The 20,454-nt window shown below is 37.5% G+C and overlaps 1 protein-coding gene across 1 annotated transcript in view; it reads left to right on the top strand.

Annotated features, from left to right (window-relative positions):
- The window catches only part of LOC113073203 (RNA-binding protein Musashi homolog 1-like), a 37,385-nt gene extending 16,931 nt beyond the window's left edge, over positions 1-20,454 (top strand). Inside the window, 8 exon segments of the mRNA XM_026246087.1 lie at positions 10,914-10,962; positions 12,410-12,492; positions 13,361-13,478; positions 15,054-15,134; positions 17,116-17,172; positions 18,630-18,689; positions 18,824-18,978; positions 20,181-20,454. Of these exon segments, the coding sequence (XP_026101872.1) occupies positions 10,914-10,962; positions 12,410-12,492; positions 13,361-13,478; positions 15,054-15,134; positions 17,116-17,172; positions 18,630-18,689; positions 18,824-18,978; positions 20,181-20,222 (645 nt within the window). The 3' untranslated portion in view covers positions 20,223-20,454.

Below are 20,454 nucleotides of genomic sequence, written 5' to 3' on the forward strand. Positions count from 1 at the left end.
CCGATTATAGTCAATTATGTTTTTTTATATTTAGAAACATATATTTACCGTATTTTTTCTTTTTACTGAGTTTTGGTCAAATAAATGCAGCTTTGCAGTCGTCAGTGTCAAATGATCCTTAAGAAATCATTATATGCTGATTTGGTGCTCAACTATTGCTGGTGTTCCATTATTAGTAGTATTAATAATAATTTTCTTATTCTTATGATTGTCAAAGTTGGAAACAGTGTTTTGTGGATGAATAGAAAGAACACCAAAATTAGATTTTCTTTTTAACATTATTAAAATTTTTACTGTCACGTTTGATTAATTTAATGCATTTAAATTGTATTACTATTAACCCATCCCTAACTGTTCAACATTGATAATAATCCGGCATATTTCTTGAGCAGCGAATCAGAATATTAGAATGATTTCTGAAGGATCATGTGACACTGAAAGCTGGAGGAATAATGCTGAAAAATAACAAAATATCGCTTAGACAGTGAAGCTTAGACGTTTAATGTGTTGCAAATACCATTTTGGGTGTTCAATCACAGAGGAACATTGTGAAAGCAAACTGTACTCCTTGCAGACAAATTGAAACTTTACAAAGAAGAGATTTTTTGCATCGGTTGAATTGGTATAAAAACAATCTGTCCGTCCGAGCCCGTCCAGGAAAACTCACTGCCCTAGAGTGTCCTGATCTTATAGACACAATCCAAAATGCTTCACAAAAGCAAAGTACAGTGAGAGTCCAAGCACTACGACCCACAACAATGGATATAATGAAACATTGAGAGGGAGAGGAACGGACAGACTGGAAAAGTTAGTCTCCAGTCAGCCGTGAGAGCTGTCGATTAGAGAGCTTCACTGGAGTTTTTGTCCGCTGACCTGTTTAATAAGAGCCAGAGATGAGGAAAACATTAAAATCTAGTTTTATCAGATCTTACCCTCTTAATAAAACAGAACTGAACGCTTGCCGTTGTATCACTGAGTGTTTTGTTTTTGAGATGATTATAGACTTAATAACTTAATAAGACTTACAGACTAAGTAAGTTTGTTCTTTCTGCTTATCCATGATGGTGCAACATAACATTTCTTTAGAAATCTCTAACATTTCTCTTTTAATTTGTCTTAAAGCTGATTTAACATGTAAAATGATTTTGTGTTATAGCTGTCATCTTTCAAGCATTGTCTTCTTAAACTTAAATTTTTTACTATTCACTTGCTTCCCTTTTCTTCCTTATTTATTCATTTATTTATTTGTTTATTTATTTAAGAAGTTAGTAAGTTTAAAAGAGCAGCATTTATTTGAAATAGAAATTAATTTGTAACATTAGAAATGTCTTTACTGTCACTGTAATGTATCAATGTAATGCATCCGTGATGAATACAATTATTAATTACTTTAAAAAAACAATTATAATATTTTCCCATACCCCAAAATTCCAAATGGCACAAATACAAAATGAAACAATATTAAAATTAAGTTTTGTAGTTTTCTATTTCATTATATTATTATTATAATGCAATTATTTTTTTTATATATAATTTATTATATCTAGTTTATTTAGAATACACCCTCTCTCTGTTTCCCACTATGAAGTATAATATATAGTTTTCTTATTTAAAATTGTATTACTATTATTTTATTATTTACGTTTTTAAATTAATTTATTTTATGACTTGATTTATTATTAATCTTTGTTGCTCTTAATCCTTTTTTTATGCTTTCTGTGTAGGGACGCTTAGTCTTTTACCATAGCTTCCTACAAAAGTGTTTTTTGTTAGTTTTTATAATTTTGCAAACAGATAATGTCGTTTTTTTTCTAATTCAGAAAGTATATATATATATATATATATATATATATATATATATATATATATATATATATATATATTTTTTTTTTTTTTACATGCCATTTTGCAACCATGATGCTAGAGTCTAGTGGGTTGCTATGCAGATTCTAGGGCATTGCTGTTGTGCTCTGGTTTGTTGCGAGGGCATTTCTAGGGTGTTCTGGGTCCTTTCTTACCAGTCCAAATGAAAAGTCTCAGAAGATGTTTTGGTCTGTAATTGACATTCTCTTTCACTTATTACAACATTGTAACAAACAGAAGCCTCACGTTGGTCATTTTTCACATTGGTCATCATGCTAATGCTCACAGCAGCTGTTGGCCTGCTGTCTTCTCCTGTATTTGCAGTGTGATTGGATTTGGAAGATGGGGAGGGTGTGTGTGGGATGGACTCAATCAAAGTTTGAATAGGAGGGGTGCAGGAGAGGGTTCTAGTTAAATGTCAGAGTCTAAGAGTGTGTGTTCGACAGCGGCTCATCCAGGCTAAGAGTGTTTGACCTTTCCCATGGTCATTTAACCAGGTGGCACTGAAAAACACTACCCGGTCACATAAATGTGGCCTGCCACATGACTCTCAAGCGCTTGGACCGGTGCCGTCCCAACAGCTCTCACACAGACAGGAGTGACAGTATAATCCTGAAGAGAGGGCCATCGCTCACTAAATAATGAGGCCTCGGATCAGGAGAAGAGACGGTTAAGTGTTGCTTCACGAGGCTCGTGTTACAGGTTGTGTTGAGTTTCATCAAACGGTTGAAAGTGGGACTGAACCGCGAACAGATTCACACAGTCATCAACTCGCTGTCACTCTGTGGTGAACAAAACCAAAGATTTACCACAATTAAGGTGTGGAGTTAAACTGGATGCAAAGATGTCAATACTGGAAAATGAATTAGAAATAATATTAGTATAATTAATATTGAGGTTTCATAGGGCTGTCATTTTTGTGAAAAAATAATTTTCGATTTTTAAGACATCAGTGTTCACTGAATCGATTGTAAAATCAATTTTCCATGTCTAAAAAAAAAAAACATTTCCTTTTTCAACGTCAAATAACGGACGTGTCAGGATTCCACCATCATCATCACTCCCTCCACCCACTCGCTCGTCATCCCCTGAATATTAATTGTCATCACCTGCATCTCTTCATCCTCATCACCGTCACCTGCTATCCTTCATCACTGCTCACCCTTATATACCCGCCTCAACCTTCAGTCTCCGTCTGATCTCGTCATTACATGGCTTACAGACTCTGTCTCAACACTCACCTGAGAATCCGCGAATCTTCTGTGAACCCTCAAAGATTGGTCCGTCTTCTTCTGCCTTCAGTCCTCCTTCGGTGATCCCACTTCCACTTCCTGTGATTAGAGATCGTTCAGTAAATCGATATTGGTCCATACTCGCTCTCATTCTGATATTCCCGTCTGGTTCGGAGCATTCTGCAAATAAAACTCTCAAACTGACCATCCTGTCTGCCTCCTGTCTCGTCCGTGACAGAAGATCAGACCAAAGATGCAGAATCCTACGGAGCCTGGAGGGAATCCATCTCAAGACCCGTTTGCCGAACTAGTGCGAGCAGTGTGCCAGTCAATCCGCTCATCTTTACCGGACAACCCTTCCGCCATCCCCGAAGCCATCCTTCACTCTGCACGCCGACACCAACTTCCGCAAACACCCGCTACTTCGCCGGCTGCCTCTGCGAGTCCCATGGCCCGACCAGCGCCGTTCAGTGGTGAGGCGGAGGATTGCAGTGGTTTTTTGCTTCAGGTTTCACTATATTTCCAAATGCAAGCACATCAGTTTACCGACGATTCCGCCCGGGTGGCCTTTATTATTTCCCTACTCTCTGGCAGAGCTCTCCAGTGGGCACAATCCCTTTGGAATTCAGATTCCCCAGTGTTAAAGTCCCTGTCAGGTTTCATATCTCATTTTAAGGAAGTCTTTGGCCAGGCAGTTTCAGATCTCTCAGTCCATGATCAGCTTTACAATCTCCGTCAAGGAAACTCCTCTGTCAGCACGTATGCACTCCAGTTTCGCACCCTGGCGGCATCCTGTGGCTGGAACGAGTCGGCCCTGATTACCGCTTTCCGCCACGGCCTGAATCCGAACATCCGTCAGCTATTGGTTGTTTATGATGACTCCATGGGGATTGAGAACCTCATTCAAAAGACCATTCGAGTTTCTCAACGTTTATCTGCCTGTGACAATCCATCTACCGCTGTCAGTCCTCCGTCCTCGATTCCCATTGCTTCTCCTCCAGCACCTGAACCTATGCAAGTGGACTCCACCCATCTAACTCCTTCTGAGCGCCAGCGTCGCATCCAGCTTCACCTCTGTCTGTACTGCGGGAGCGACAATCATCTCATCTGCTCCTGTCCTGTTCGACCTCAACGTTCTGCGGTAAGCTCCATTCAGATCCCTCCTAAAGTGGAATCTTTAAACCGTACCATGGTTCATCTGTTAACCCCCCATATCTGTGTCTCAGCGCAAGCCCTCCTCGACTCCGGTTCAGCGGGGAACTTCATTTCAACCCAGCTCCTCCAAAAACTGAATGTCCGCAAGCACCGCAGCCTTCAAGAGCTCAGAGTTCAAACCATCCAAGGAAAGCCGCTAGGTCGAGGTCGAATCAGTCATGTCTCTCCCACATTAACGCTCCGCATTGGCTGTTTACACGCAGAAGAGATCTCATTCTTGGTGCTGGAGGAGTCTACTGCTGAGCTCATCCTGGGACGCCCCTGGTTGATCCAACATCAGCCCACCATTGACTGGAAATCCGGGGAGGTTCTTCGTTGGGGAGAAAACTGTACACATACCTGTCTAGCTCCAGTCAAGAGGAACCCGAAAACCCTATCTTCCCCCTCTTCTTCGTCTTCCGTGCTCAAACCCAAACTTCCAGTTTGTTCGACTTCAGTTGAGAGTCCAGAGGTCCAGCATCAAGTAGAGATTCCTGCTGAATACAGGGGGTTCCAGGATGTGTTCAGCAAGCAGTTGGCGACCAAGTTACCACCTCATCGGCCATGGGACTGCGCCATCGACCTGCTACCTGGAGCCACTCTACCTAAAGGCCGTATCTACCCTCTCTCCATCCCGGAACAGAAGGCCATGGAGGAGTATGTGAAAGAAGCCCTTCAGCAGCAGTTCATCCGTCCATCGGTTTCACCCGCCGCTTCCAGCTTCTTTTTCGTGGCTAAGAAGGATGGAGGCTTGAGACCATGTATTGTTTACCGCCATCTGAACTCCCAAACGGTCAAATTTCGTTACCCCCTTCCTCTGGTCCCAGCAGCCCTGGAACAACTACGTGGGGCCCGTATATTCTCCAAGTTGGATCTGCGCAGTGCATACAACTTAATCCGTATCCGTCGGGGTGACGAGTGGAAGACTGCTTTCGTCACCCCTTCCGGCCACTATGAATACAGGGTAATGCCTTTCGGCCTATCCAACGCCCCTGCAATCTTTCAAAATTACATGAATGAAGTGTTCCGAGAGTACCTCAATAGATTTGTTGTAGTTTACTTGGATGATATCCTCATCTACTCATCATCACTTCCTGAACACAGACGCCATGTCACTCTGGTCCTGCAGAAATTGAGAGCCCATCAGTTGTTCCTGAAATTGGAGAAATGTGAATTTCACACCACGTCGGTACAGTTTTTGGGCTATATCATAAATCGGCATGGAGTGCAAATGGACCAGAGGAAGGTGGATACCATCCGGAACTGGCCGCAGCCCACTACTGTGAAAGAGCTTCAAAGATTCCTCGGATTTGCCAACTTTTATAGAAGATTCATCCATAACTACAGCATTATCAGTGCTCCTCTGACCTCCTCTTTGAAGGGCCAGACCAAGTCTCTATCCTTCTCCTCCGAAGCCATCCAAGCCTTCCAACAACTAAAAGACGCCTTTTCAACCGCTCCCGTCCTCGCCCATCCTAACCCAGATCTGCCATTCGTCGTCGAGGTTGATGCGTCTTCTACTGGAGTAGGAGCAGTCCTCTCCCAGCGGCAGGGTGAACCTTCCAGACTCCATCCATGTGCCTTCTTCTCCAAGAAGCTGTCCCCGGCGGAGCGAAACTATGACATCGGAAATCGGGAACTGCTTGCAATCAAGCTTGCCTTGGAAGAGTGGAGGCATTGGCTGGAGGGAGCCAATCACCAATTTCAAGTAATCACCGATCATCGTAATCTGGAATACCTCAAAGAAGCCAAGAGGCTCAATCCTCGTCAGGCCCGCTGGGCTCTCTTCTTCACCCGTTTTGATTTCGTTGTTACCTACCGACCCGGCTGTAAGAATGGAAAAGCTGACGCTCTCTCACGCCTCCATCATTCCTCGTCTGAGGAGTACCGCCCCGAACCCATTCTCCCTCCAGCCGTGTTCGCCTGTCCAATCCTCTGGGACATAGACGATCAAATATCCCAGGAAAACCGTCTCCATCCCGCTCCGCCGGGAGGTCCAGAGGGGCTCACCTTTGTACCTCAACAATTCCGCACCGCCCTTCTGGACTCTGCTCATACAGCTCCGGGCTCTGGACATCCAGGTAGCAGGCGTACCCTCTCGCTCCTCAGTCAACGGTACTGGTGGCCATCTATCTCCAAAGATGTCTCCCGGTTTGTCCAAGGGTGCTCAGTCTGCGCCATCTCTAACACGCCCAGAAAACTCCCGGAGGGTAAACTCGTACCTCTTCCTATTCCCCGTCGTCCATGGTCTCACCTTGGTGTAGACTTCATGACTGACCTTCCTAAATCTAACAACTTCACCTGTATTCTAGTTGCAGTGGATCGGTTCTCGAAGGCTTGCAAGCTGATCCCCTTACCTGGACTCCCTACCGCCTTTGAGACCGCGGAGGCTTTATTCCATCATGTTTTCAGAAATTTTGGAATTCCCGAAGATATAGTATCGGATAGGGGTCCGCAGTTCATATCTCGAGTATGGCAAGCCTTCTTCCGACTACTTGGGGTGACTGTTAGTCTCTCCTCAGGATACCACCCTCAGACGAACGGCCAGACTGAGCGGAAGATCCAGGAGATAGGACGGTACCTCAGGTCATATTGCCACCAGTACCAGGACAGCTGGAGTCGCTACCTCCCCTGGGCTGAATACGCCCAGAATTCTCTCAGGCAATCCACCACCGGGCTCACTCCTTTTCAATGTATCCTGGGTTTTCAACCTCCTCTATTCCCTTGGTCTGGGGAGCCCTCGGAGGTTCCAGCCGTTGACTATTGGTTCCATCAGAGCGAGAGGGTATGGGACTCAGCTCACGTTCACCTCCAACAGGCAGTGCGAAGGCACAAAACCCAAGCCGATCGTCGACGGACAGACCCTCCCCAGTACCAACCGGGTCAGAAGGTGTGGCTTTCAACCCGTGACATCCGCCTTCGCCTGCCCTGCCGTAAGCTGAGTCCCCGATACATCGGACCATTTACCGTGCAGAGGCAGCTGAATGAAGTCACTTACAGGCTCAACCTTCCACCTCATTACAAGTTTTCACCTTCATTCCACGTCTCCTTGTTAAAGCCTTTCATTGACCCTGTCACTTCTCCTCCCTCAGATCCAGGACCTAGGGACTTACCTCCTCCTCCCGTTCCAGTAGAAGAGGAGCCTATCTACCGTGTCCGCAACATCATGGATTCGCGGCGACGAGGCCCCCGGCTAGAATACCTAGTAGACTGGGAGGATTATGGCCCCGAGGAACGCTCATGGGTACCCCGCGAAGATATCCTGGACCCAACCCTCCTCACCCAGTTTCATGCAGACCATCCTGATCGTCCTGCACCCAGAGGTCGTGGTAGGCCTCGCCGTCGCCAATACCCCTCTTCTCAAGCGTCAAGAGCCGCCTCGGGAGGGGGGGATACTGTCAGGATTCCACCATCATCATCACTCCCTCCACCCACTCGCTCGTCATCCCCTGAATATTAATTGTCATCACCTGCATCTCTTCATCCTCATCACCGTCACCTGCTATCCTTCATCACTGCTCACCCTTATATACCCGCCTCAACCTTCAGTCTCCGTCTGATCTCGTCATTACATGGCTTACAGACTCTGTCTCAACACTCACCTGAGAATCCGCGAATCTTCTGTGAACCCTCAAAGATTGGTCCGTCTTCTTCTGCCTTCAGTCCTCCTTCGGTGATCCCACTTCCACTTCCTGTGATTAGAGATCGTTCAGTAAATCGATATTGGTCCATACTCGCTCTCATTCTGATATTCCCGTCTGGTTCGGAGCATTCTGCAAATAAAACTCTCAAACTGACCATCCTGTCTGCCTCCTGTCTCGTCCGTGACAGGACGAACGTAAAGAGATCACTGGAAATGCATAAGTCAGCAATATTTCTTATTTATTGGCATGAAGTTTCGTGCAGAATAACAGACAGCAACAGGAGTGCAACATGGAGGCAGACATGAAATGCGCAAAAAGGCTAGGGCCATTACAAATTTATTGCACGAGGTGGGGGTATTACTGCCAATTTTCCACCACAAAAGCCGGTCGCTGTCAGCTTGCAATGGTCCTTTTCATAACTGTTTCATAAAGATGAGCGAATGAGGTGAATTCACGTCTACCGCGCCGCGAGACCTCCAGACGCACGTAAAGGCATCGTTACATTGACTTAACATTGTAATCATTCGCGCCAGACGCTCTATTCGCGTTTGGTGTGAATGCAGCATAAGAGGTCGCTTTCGATGTCACTGGGTCTTATAGGCGCATAAAATTGCTGGTATTTTGCTTGTTTGTGAATATTGTTACATGTATATTTTTTTATTGCTTAATTATTTAAAAATTAATAGTGTACATATTTGGTTAAAATTGATTCCCTGTTTTCATGATGATATATATATATATATATATATATATACTGATAATGTAATATATTAGTAATATTAATATATTATCTAATAAAAATATTAGTTTGTGTATTATTCTTATAAAGTTTATATGTAATAAACTTAAATTTTTAATTTATAGAATTTAATATATAATTAAATAAATAGATATACATTTAATATATACATATATATCTTGTAAAAATTTAAACTCTCTCGCTCTCTCTCTCTCTCTATATATATATATATATATATGTACATATATAATTTTTTACTAAGTTTATAATTATATAAATGACACACACACACAGTATGTATATATATATATATATATTTTTTTACTAAGTTTATAATTATATAAATGACACACACACACGCACGCACGCACGCACACACACACACAGACACACATAATACATATTTGCTTCATCACTGAAAACATATTTGTCTCTCTTGTCAAAGTTTATTTGTCCAGTACTATTTGTTGCAACTATTATCCAGCTCCTCGTCTCTCTCTCTCTCTTTCTCTCTGTTCTATTCATGAAAGGAGAAGCGAGGGAGGAGGTCAGTTCTTCTAATTGAAATTCTTTGCAGAGTCTCCATGGGAATAGTAAACTTTGGAGAGGGTTTGAAGAGAAAGGGGGAACAGGACAGAGAGAGTTATATAAAAGGTTCTCCCCACAAACTCTGAAGACGGAAGAGATTGGAATGAGAGATGTTCATGTAAACCATGACCAGTGGACACAGACGTCTGTTTAATGAGAGAGAGGGATAGATATGTGTTTGCACCTCTGTTTCATTTCTGAGCCGGCTTCTCTGTTGTATTCTCCACAAACAAGTTTCAGGTTTGCATGGAAAACCTAGAAATGTCAGGGAATTTGAAGGCAGAGTCTGAAAAAAGTTACAATATTAATATTAATAATAATTTGCCTAATTATTCTTTGCTCAAAATTTTTTTTTTTTGCTTGAATAGTTGCTTGTGCGATCTGTAACACACACATACACACACACACACACACACACAAACATATATATATATATATATATATATATATATATATATATATATATATATATAATACAAAAAATATTTAATATTAAGCATCAAATATATTTCAAGTGAAAAAATAAAATAATATATATATATATATATATATAAATAAATATATATATATATATAAATATATATATATATATATATATATATATATATATATATATATATATATATATATATATATATATATATATATATATATATATAAATATATATATATTTTATTCATTTATTTATCAATGAGTAGAAATAGTGTAAATAATGGAAATCATGAAAATGTCAATGGTCAATATTTATACTTTATTCTAACATATTTTATCTGTTTGATATGCTGCTTGTATGTAAATCACTGTAAAATTATTATTATTATTATTATTATTATTATTATTATTATTATTATTATTATTATTATTATTATTATTATTATTACACAACAGGATATCAGAAAATGTTACGGCCTGGAAATGTCGTGGATATTTTTATAGTCAATATGAAATTGTCTAGTTATACTTTGCTCTAAAATATTTCATAACCTTCATCTGATTACTGTGTATGGATTTCTATGAAATAATTTTGAAAAATGTACTTTCATATAATCACGCACAACAGGATATCAGGTAATTTTAAGACTTGTAAAATATAATTTTTTTATTTTTTATTAAAGAAATCATGGAAATTAATTGGAGAAAATAAGTGCGCAAGTTTCCTGCATTAAAAATGTATGTGCAAATTAAACCACAATTTAAATTAAGCACAATTAAGCATTTTGAAGTGCCACAAAGAACTTATATTTTGCACCACAGACAGTTTTAACACTCTTTTAGTTTGTCATTTGATGTCCAGTGTGACATCTGTGTCTTGAAGCTAAACCAGATCTTATGAAATATCTTATGAAACATCCAGAAGAACAAAGAGGGTTGTTTGCTGAAGCTGAGGTGCTTCAAAGTGTCCATCGCTTTCTCCTCTTTTATTTCAGCCCCTTTCTTTTGCCTCCATCCATGTTGTCTTTCTTGTCTTCTCTCCGTCCATCTCTCTCTCTCTCTCTCTCTCTCTCTGTCCCCCTCCCCGCTCGGCCCCTCCATCTGCTGCCCCTCTCTGTTTCTCCAGAGCCTCACAATAGAGCCTCATGCTGGGTAATGGCTCACAGTGTCTCATCCCTCTCTTTTGTGTGTGTGTGTGTGTGTGTGTGTTTTGTCTGCAGGTTGATGACGCGATGCTAATGTTTGACAAAACCACCAACAGACACAGAGGTAAGGCACGCACACACGCAAATACACACACTCACATTCAAAGCCTCTTTGAGTCATATAATTATACGACAACAGTCAAGTGTCTACATGCTTCTGCACTTCTCTTCTCTTCTCTTCTCTTCTCTTCTCTTCTCTTCTCTTCTCTTCTCTTCTCTTCTCTTCTCTTCTCTTCTCTTCTCTTCTCTTATATATTTTTCTCATTCATAACTCAAGAAAAGTGATGGAGTTCTAATTTATAATTGAGCTTTAGTATCAACATCATCTCAGACATTTCTCCTCTTTTGAAACAAAAATCCATGTATGATATAAAAGATATAACAGCGTTTAATGTATTAGAAGATATACAGTAGATGGATTAATTCCCTTAAGTCGTTTCATAGCTCACTTAATGAAAGGTTACATATGATTTATATTTCAATATCAGCTGTCTCTTTTTATTCAATTTCTTTTTAGAATCTTGATTGATGTGTAGAGACATTTAGAATGACTTGAAATGAAAGAGATCTAATTTTTGTTATTATCTTGCACTTGGGAAATATTTTACTGTTTAACAGTTAATCAGTCATAACTCAGGAGATGTAATGAAGTTATCATTTATTTATACTTATGCTTCAGTGTCAATTTCGTCTCAGGTATTTCTCCTAAAACTCTTTGGGGGAATTTAAAATGAAAATCCATGTAAGATAAAATATATTAAATGCTATAAATCAAATATTTATTTTACATTTGCTCATTCACAGCTCATAGTTCATGAAACTTAATGGAGTTACATTTCATTTATATTTCTAAATCAGCTTTGTCTCAGATGCTGCTCTTAGACTTTTCATGGAAACACGTCTCGATTCATGTCTTGAACTAACTTGAAAAATTTGATATTAAAGAGATCTTAATCTTGATTTATTTTCTTGCACTTGAGAAATATTTTACTGCTCAAAAGTGCATTATCTTTAAAAATAAAAGATACTGCTCAAAGGTTGCTCATTCATAATTCATGAAATGTAATGGAGTTAAGCATCAACTTTAATTTGAAAAAAAAAGAGGAAGACCAAACGCTCATCGTAGCCTCATATAACCTCAATCAGAGGCATTGCTAAAGTTCATATAGGGAAATATGAGCTGGTTAGTAGTTCAGAGTTTAAACCGTCATTCACTTTGGCAAGGAGAGTCTGACTGACAGCCGGTGGGCGGAGCCTGTAGTGAGTGACAGATGAGTGGGCGGGATTGAGTAGGACAGGTGAATACAGCAGGTGAGGAGCTAATCTCCTGACAGAATGGACTGAATATATGAACAGATGTAAACACAACAAAAGATGGAGAATGAGAAAGGAAAGGAAAGGGGAAAGGTCATGCCAGGATTGGATCAGACACAACTGGATAAGATAAACACTAGATTCAGTGCCATGTTTGTGTGTTTGGTAAAGAGAGCATGTGTGTTCCTGCTCTGCAGGTTTTGGCTTTGTGACCTTTGAGAATGAAGACGTGGTGGAAAAGGTCTGCGAGATCCACTTTCACGAGATCAACAACAAGATGGTGAGAGTGTGTCCTGCTATGAAACGTGGTCTGTGTGTGTGACTGTGTGATAGGTTCATGATACGTGTCAGATGTTTAAAATTCTGTGCAAAACAAAAATCCAAATGTAACATAAAAGATATAGACTAAAACAAATAAAAAAAATTGAATACATTTTCTTTCTAAAAGAAACTGAATTTGTTAAAAAAAAATACTCTTTAATAGCTAATTTAATATACACACACGTTATTTAAATATTACTTATATATACTTATATACAGTATTTAAATCACTGGAAAATACAAAATATGTACTAACACATTATATATATATATATATATATATATATATATATATATTTAATGTTAAAATATATTTATGGGAGAATATATATATATATATATATATATATATATATATATAGGAAATATATTAGCAAAACATATTCATATATAACTTCAATAACTTCAAGTGTCTTTACTTGAGGAATATTTAACTGCTCAAATGTTGCTCATTCTGAACTCCAGAGACTTAATGGAGTTTCTTAGTTCTTAGTCATTTAAGTATTAAATGCGATATTCTTAAAAAAAAAAGGATCAACAAATCTTCATATCTCATCTCTTTTCTCCTTGTACTTGAGGAATATTTAACTGCTCAAGAGTTGCTCATTTATATTTATTTGTATTTGTACTTATTCCTCAGGATCAACTTAGTCTCAAGAAATAAAAATTAAATGAAAAAGAAATATATTTCCTTACTAATAGAAAATGGGGTTATATTTCATTTAAATTGCACTGTCTGTTTTGTGCTTAAAAATTTGAAACAAGTCTCAGTTGATGTCTAGCAAAAGCTAGAACAACTCATAGAGATCTCATTTGTGATTTTGAAGGTGGAGTGTAAAAAGGCGCAGCCGAAGGAAGTGATGTCACCGACAGGTACGGCACGAGGCCGCTCCAGGGTGATGCCCTACGGCATGGACGCCTTCATGCTGGGAATCGGCATGCTGGGTGAGTTGAGAGCTGTGAAAGGCAAATAATCTCAATGAACACTTCAGTATGAGCAAACCTAGCATCAGTGCAGTGCTGCAGCCCCGTCTGATGAGAGTCTGCCGCTGCCTGCTGTTTCCAACGGGGAACTGCACTCCTGTCTGCCAGTTTGACAATGTGACTCAAATCAGAGATGACAACAGAAAAACAGGGAGAAAAATTATGCAAAAAATGAGTAGAATTACTGTCATTCTGTGGCTGGGGGGCCTTTACAAAATAATCATAGCAAATACATCAAATACCCATATAACTAATTGTATTTGATTTATATTAACAATGGATAATTTATCAGACATTAAGGCAAATGCAATAAAAAATTAATACTGAAAATGATAAGTTAGTGAATTTATGAAAGTACATTAATTTGTGATTTGGTGCACATAATTAATTGTGAATTAAAATCTGAGATATTACAAATATTATATTATGAATTATTGAAACTAATTTGATTAAACCACTAAAAATCACCAAAACACCACATGATCAAAATATGTTGAGCAAAAAATGAGTTTGATCAAATGCAACAGACATTGAGTGCCAAATACCTCATTAGGAACAAAAGAGAAGCCCTTTTCTTCTTATTTGTGACCCTGGACCACAAGACCAGTCTTAAATGTTAATTGGGATATTGCGATTTCATCTGAAAATGGAATAAATTAGCTTTCCATTTATGTATGGTTTGTTAGGAGGACAATATTTGTCTGAGATACAACTATTTGAAAATCTGGAATCTTAAAGTGCAAAAAATAATAATAAAAAAAATTGAAAAATCACCTTTACAGTTTCTTAATGAAGTTCTAAACAATGCATATTACTAATCAAAAATTACGTTTTCATATCTTTACGGTAGGAAATTTACAAAATATCTTCATGGAATATGATCTTTACTTAATATCCTAATGATTTTTGGCATACAAGAAAAATCGATAATTTTGACCCTTACAAATGTATTTTTGCCTATTGATACAAATATACCCCAGAGTCTTAAGACTGCTTTTGTTCTCCAGGGACACATTTGTGTTTAATACATTTTAAATCAATTGTGACTGATTTTTATTTCTTGATTTTTTTTCTTATACATCTGTTATGATAATTCTATGATTATTTAAAATCCTTTTAATGGAAAGCAATTTAAATTAAATGTGCTATATAAATAATCGGTGTCACTTTACAATCCATTTGTAAATACTAACTCACTACATTAGTCATTAGTTAACATGAACTAACAATTAAAATCTTATAAAGCAGTGGTTCTCAATTCCAGGCCTTTGCATATTTTGCATTTGTCTCTTATTTAACACACCTGATGCAGATCAAGAGAGCTTCATGCATGAACTGTGTTTGAAGTTTATTTCACTTCCGAACATTCATTTTTGATTAAAATCTAAATATGTGAACTTTAGTTAGTGCACTTTGAACTAACATGAGAATTGTATAAACTAATATGAACAAAGGCTAATGACTACTGTAAAAATGCTCATTAACTAAATAATCCTGAAATGCCTCAAACACTATGCTTTCTTCATTCATTTTCAGGTTACCCAGGGTTCCAGACAGCCACTTACGCCAGTCGTGGCTACACAGGAATCACACCGGGATACACATACCAGTTCCCAGGTAAGTCCACCTTCCCTTACTTCCCTCTGTAGAGTCATCCACTGCAATGTCAGAATGCATTATTTTATCCATTACAAGTTAGGAACCATTTTCCCTCTAATCTGATAACTGCACATTTGTTGAGAAGTGGATTTGATCAAAACACACTCACAAAGACAGTAGTTTTTAAAGCTGCGTCTAGATTTGACTGGTATAGTTGATGCTTTTCTGCTATGCGACCCAACGAGACATTTCAGAGAAAATAAATATTTTTTCTCTGTTCTCAGCACTACTCAGACTGTAATTGTTTCTCAGGAGACGTCACGTCAGTAAAAAAAATATTTGCATGGTACTTCTGTAATAAAACTCATACAGGGCAAGAGAGACGCTGTCAGACAAACCAGAAAGTAGGAATTACACTTGATTAGTAACATGACCTTCAAAATGCCATTTACAATAGCTGACATAACGCATCAACTACCTGTCGACGTCAATAGGCTAATTATGCTCTCAGCTACAAGCTGTAAATGCTGGAATACTGTGTCCTATTTTTCCAAATAAGGTTACTGAAAATCTATGCTATATGATATACTATATAATAATACACTTAAAGATGTAAACTTGATTTTAGATATATTTATGCATTATTTATGGACTATAGGGGTGTAATGGTTCTTGTATTCATCCCATACTATCACTGTACAGATGTCACAGTTAGATTCATGCAGTCAGATGACAAATTCAGAGCTGTTTTTAGTTTTATTTTGGCCGTTCTCTATTCCAGGATTGAACACAAGCTGCAGTCACTTCCCAAAATGTCATTTGTGAGGAATTTTTATAAAGTCTATAAAGAGGAGAAAACACCGTACAGAGCATATCAAGTCTTTAGACATGCTTTAATGTCATTTTCTTTTCCTCTTACATTCGTATAATGCATATTAAAGTAGTGGTTATGAGCAGCTGGATTGTTTACCGCGGTAACCAAGGAAACACTGTATCGCTGCTGTTCCATAAGCGCCACCTGCTGTCAGAGAGTGAATTTGCATTTTCATTCAGTCCGTCTGCCGTTTTTGTTCTGTGCAGGTGTTTTATGTAGCACAATTTCACAAATCAGACCATTCTGTTTTTGCTTTAAATCGTAAAATGATACAGTCTAATTTAAATACTCAAAAACTGCTCATGCTACATGTATGTATCACTACTGTCTGTTCAAAATAAATGAAAAAATACATTTCCTGTTGTACCGAACTTGTATCAAACCGTAACCCCCCCAAAAAAGTGAAAAAAAAAAAATATATATATATATATATATATATATTTATTTATTTATTTATTTTTTTTACATAAAAAATTTCTATTTTAGGCAATATAGAAATCCACGTAATCCAACATTTTTCACGTATGGTCACCCTAGCTAAATAAAAGCACATTGTTAAACAAACGCCTCAAAACTATCAAATTTACATGATAAAATGTGGTACAGAATCTAAGGTGTAACTGAATGAGCTGCAAAATTGCACCTGCAAACAACTGCACTTTAATTACAAGTTCAGTTTGACTAATTGTCACTGATATTCATGGCATAGCAAAATCTGTAGTGTTGCATGATACCGTCATACCGCCCAGCACTAACACTAACCCTTGTGTGTTAAGACTCCATGTCTAACAAACTCCACACCTTAAGATCAGCGATCTAACCACGTCCTCCTTGTGCTTTTTGTTCCTCATGTCCTTCTGCACTTCAATCTGTCCCTTCCTTTCCTCCTGTGTAGCAGCTACACCTGGCTGTAAGTGGCTTCACTGTGTGTGTTTCTGTGCACATATATATGTCTCTCTGCCGCTTGAAAGCTTCCTTTCATGATGTACGTCAGTGTGTTTGTGTAGATAGAACTACGTGTGGAAAAACAATCTCTCTGTGTGTGCGTGTGTGTTGGTGTTTTAGCTTGGAGCTTGTTTACGCTTAGTTCATTCACAAACCGCTCGTTTGCTGTTTCTGTTATAGAATTCCATTTAGAACGGACGCCCCTTTTGACTTCCTCTCACCCCCAAGAGATCACAGGTTAGTCACTCGTCTGGCTTTATGAACACACACACACACATAAACACACGGCTGCACACAAAACACACATGCTGCTGAATTTCCTGCAAACGTCTCGGTTCAATTAAAGGTCCAAGAAAGAGCTGCAGTGTGACATTTCTGCACTGCAATGATGTGTGGTTTTAGACAAGTTTGCTGAAACTAGTCACTGGTTGAGCCTTAAGTTAACATGCAGGACTGTGAAAACACTACTGTTCAAAAAGTTTGGAGTTAGTACTTTTTCTTTTTTTTTTTTCTTTTTTTTTTTTTTGGAAAGTAATACTTTTCATTCAGTGAGGATGCATTTAATTGATCAAAAGTGGCATTTATAAAATTAATTTTATAATTTTCATAATTTTTTTATATTTAAATGTTTTTATTTTTTACTTTCTATTTATCAAAACTTCTGAAAAAAAATCTAGAAAAATATGAATCAGCACAGCTGTTATCAACATTGATGGTAATCAGAAATGTTTCTTGAGCAGCAGATCAGCATATTAGAATGATTTCTGAAGATCATGTGACTGAAGAATGGAGTAATGATGCTGAAAATACAGCTTTGGATTACTGGCATAAATTACAATGTAATATATATTCAAGTATGATTTTAAATTGTAATAATATTTCACAATATTACTATATTTTTTATAAAATAAATGCAGCCTCTGTAAGCAAACGAGTCTGCTTTAAATAAACAAACAAACAAAGAAACGAAAACTCTTACTGATCCAAATAATAAAAAAACACTAGTATTTATATTTCATTTTATTTTCTGTTTCTTTTTTCCTTGAAAATTGTATTTATATAAATTATGCATTGCTTTCAATTTTTATAATTTTTTTTATTAACAGACAATATTTCCAAAGCTATATCTTCTATTTTACTTTATACACTGAAGAAACTGAATATTCACAACATTTTCCTTTTAATATAAAAACCTTTATACATTTTTTGTTTTTTTTTTACATTTCTGAAACTGAATTAAAATTATATTTTGGATATAACAAACCTTGTTTATAGGATCATTGCAATCTATATTTTACAGTTGTATTTATATTTTTACTCTTATTTTTTAGCTATATTTTAAACGTATTTTACATATATATACTGAACTGAATATTTAGTGTAACATATTGTTGGGTGGTACTTGATTTTAGCCATTTGGCTTTGATTTGATCTTGAAAGATTTCTTTATTTCCTGCCATAATTAAATCATCAGAATAGTCAGAGATGGAGTAAGTTATTACATTTTGATTAAAAGATTCTAAAAGTAAGCATAAGTATAACATGCACTGAACATGCGTTGTAAGCTTTAAGCTGACTTTTTCACCGTGACATGATGAATTTCCAAGTGAAACAGGATATTAAAGTAGAGCAAGGATTGAGAATCTTAAACTGAAATGTATTTGTGTGGCATTCTGTCTCTCTCTGTCCCGCAGCCATTCCACTGACGGCCTACGGACCAATGGCAGCGGCCGCAGCTGCAGCGATGGTCAGAGGTACAGGACGCAAAATCACATTTACATTGCTTGTTGGAAAATCTACTTTTATTTGTCCGATTTGAAAATGTAATAAACTCCTTCCACTTGTAAAGCACCTTGTGAATGTTAAAGATGACTGTCCTTCACTGTAGGTTCCACCCACTCACGTACCGCCGGCTTCCTGGGCACCAGCAGCCCTGGGCCAATGGCAGACCTGTATGCAGCAGCCAATCAGGATTCAGGAGTCAGCAGCTATATCAGTGCGGCAAGTCCCGCCCCCAGCACAGGGTTTGGACATGGACTCGGGGTAAGTACAATCAGATACACACATACACATTCAGAAATATAACATTATTGTCAAAAAGGACAAAATTAATAAATATAAAAGTCCAAGTGACTTGTGCCAAGTCTGAGGTTTATTAGAATAAAGTACATTATTGATAAATGTGTATATGTTATTGATTTATGTGCCACACTGATTCCAATTTATATTTTAGTTTTATGTTTTAGTAATTTTATCATGTGCATTTGTGGGGTTTTTTATGCAGATATTTATATTTGGTTTTAATTCATTTTAGTTTTAGTAATTTTTAGGATAGGTTTTTTGTTTTGTTTTTCATCTAATATTATATTATTGTATTTTAGCATATTTTAATTAATGAATTAATGAAAATACCTTTTAATAGGTTTAGTTTTAGTTAATGATAACAACACTGCCATATTTATGTTTCAATTTTTTTTTAATTTTAATCATTTTTGTTATGTGATTTATTTACGTGATGTGACGTATTTCTTTAATAGTTCATTTCTAATTTTCATTCAAGTTTTTCTATCTATCTAATACTTTTATTTTATTTTATTTAAGTTAATGGAGATTATTTTTTAAAGTTTAAGTTAACAATAACAACACTGCTAAGAACAAGCCTCTCATAAATGTTTTACCCTCATTTATATGCAATTTGTAGTATTTATTAATATTCTGATTAATTCTTAGAATTTTACATTAATATATATTTGTATTTTTATAATAATATTTAAATTTTCATTTTAATAATTTTAGTACTTCAACTTAAACTTCTCTTGTAAGTTTTTCATGTAATACTTTTATTTAAATTTGTAGAAATTTGAGTCATTCTCATTCTCCTTCATTCAGATTTCAAGTTTATTTAAATTCCCAAAAACAATTGTTTTAGTTTTAGTTATCGATAACAACACTGCTATTAACACATTGCACCAGAAATGAGAACCACTGAAACAGAATGACATCTCTAATAAAACATTTTGTACAGACAAATTACAATAAGCAATTTAATAAAAATATGAGGTTAGCATTTCTGCTTTGAATCCCTCTAGAATTTCTTGCCACAAAGTCTTCCATTGCAAGTGCATTAACGTAAACACGATTGTTGCCTGTTTTTACAAACTAAATGCATTATTTCCATTATTATCTCACTGAGGTTGTACTGAACCTAGAACATTCCATTAAATTTGCTATTTCTCTCTTCCAAGGGTCCTTTGATTGCAACGGCCTTTACCAATGGCTACCACTGAGGGGTGTCCAATCAGAGCCCAGCATGGGAGGAGAAACTCACGCTCTTGTGAACCGTGAGCACTGCTGGCGACATGACGTGCTTTTGGGACGAACCCCACGGGCGGCTACGGTCCCTCCTGACTCCGCTCTGGAGTTAACACCTTTTCTTTTTCTCTATTCTCTACTAACATCACTTTCCGTTTTCCTCATCCCGTATTTCCTTCCTGACGTATCCGACTCATTTATTATATG

The sequence above is a fragment of the Carassius auratus genome, chromosome 5 (assembly GCF_003368295.1).
Source record: "Carassius auratus strain Wakin chromosome 5, ASM336829v1, whole genome shotgun sequence".
Taxonomy (NCBI): Eukaryota; Metazoa; Chordata; class Actinopteri; order Cypriniformes; family Cyprinidae; genus Carassius; species Carassius auratus.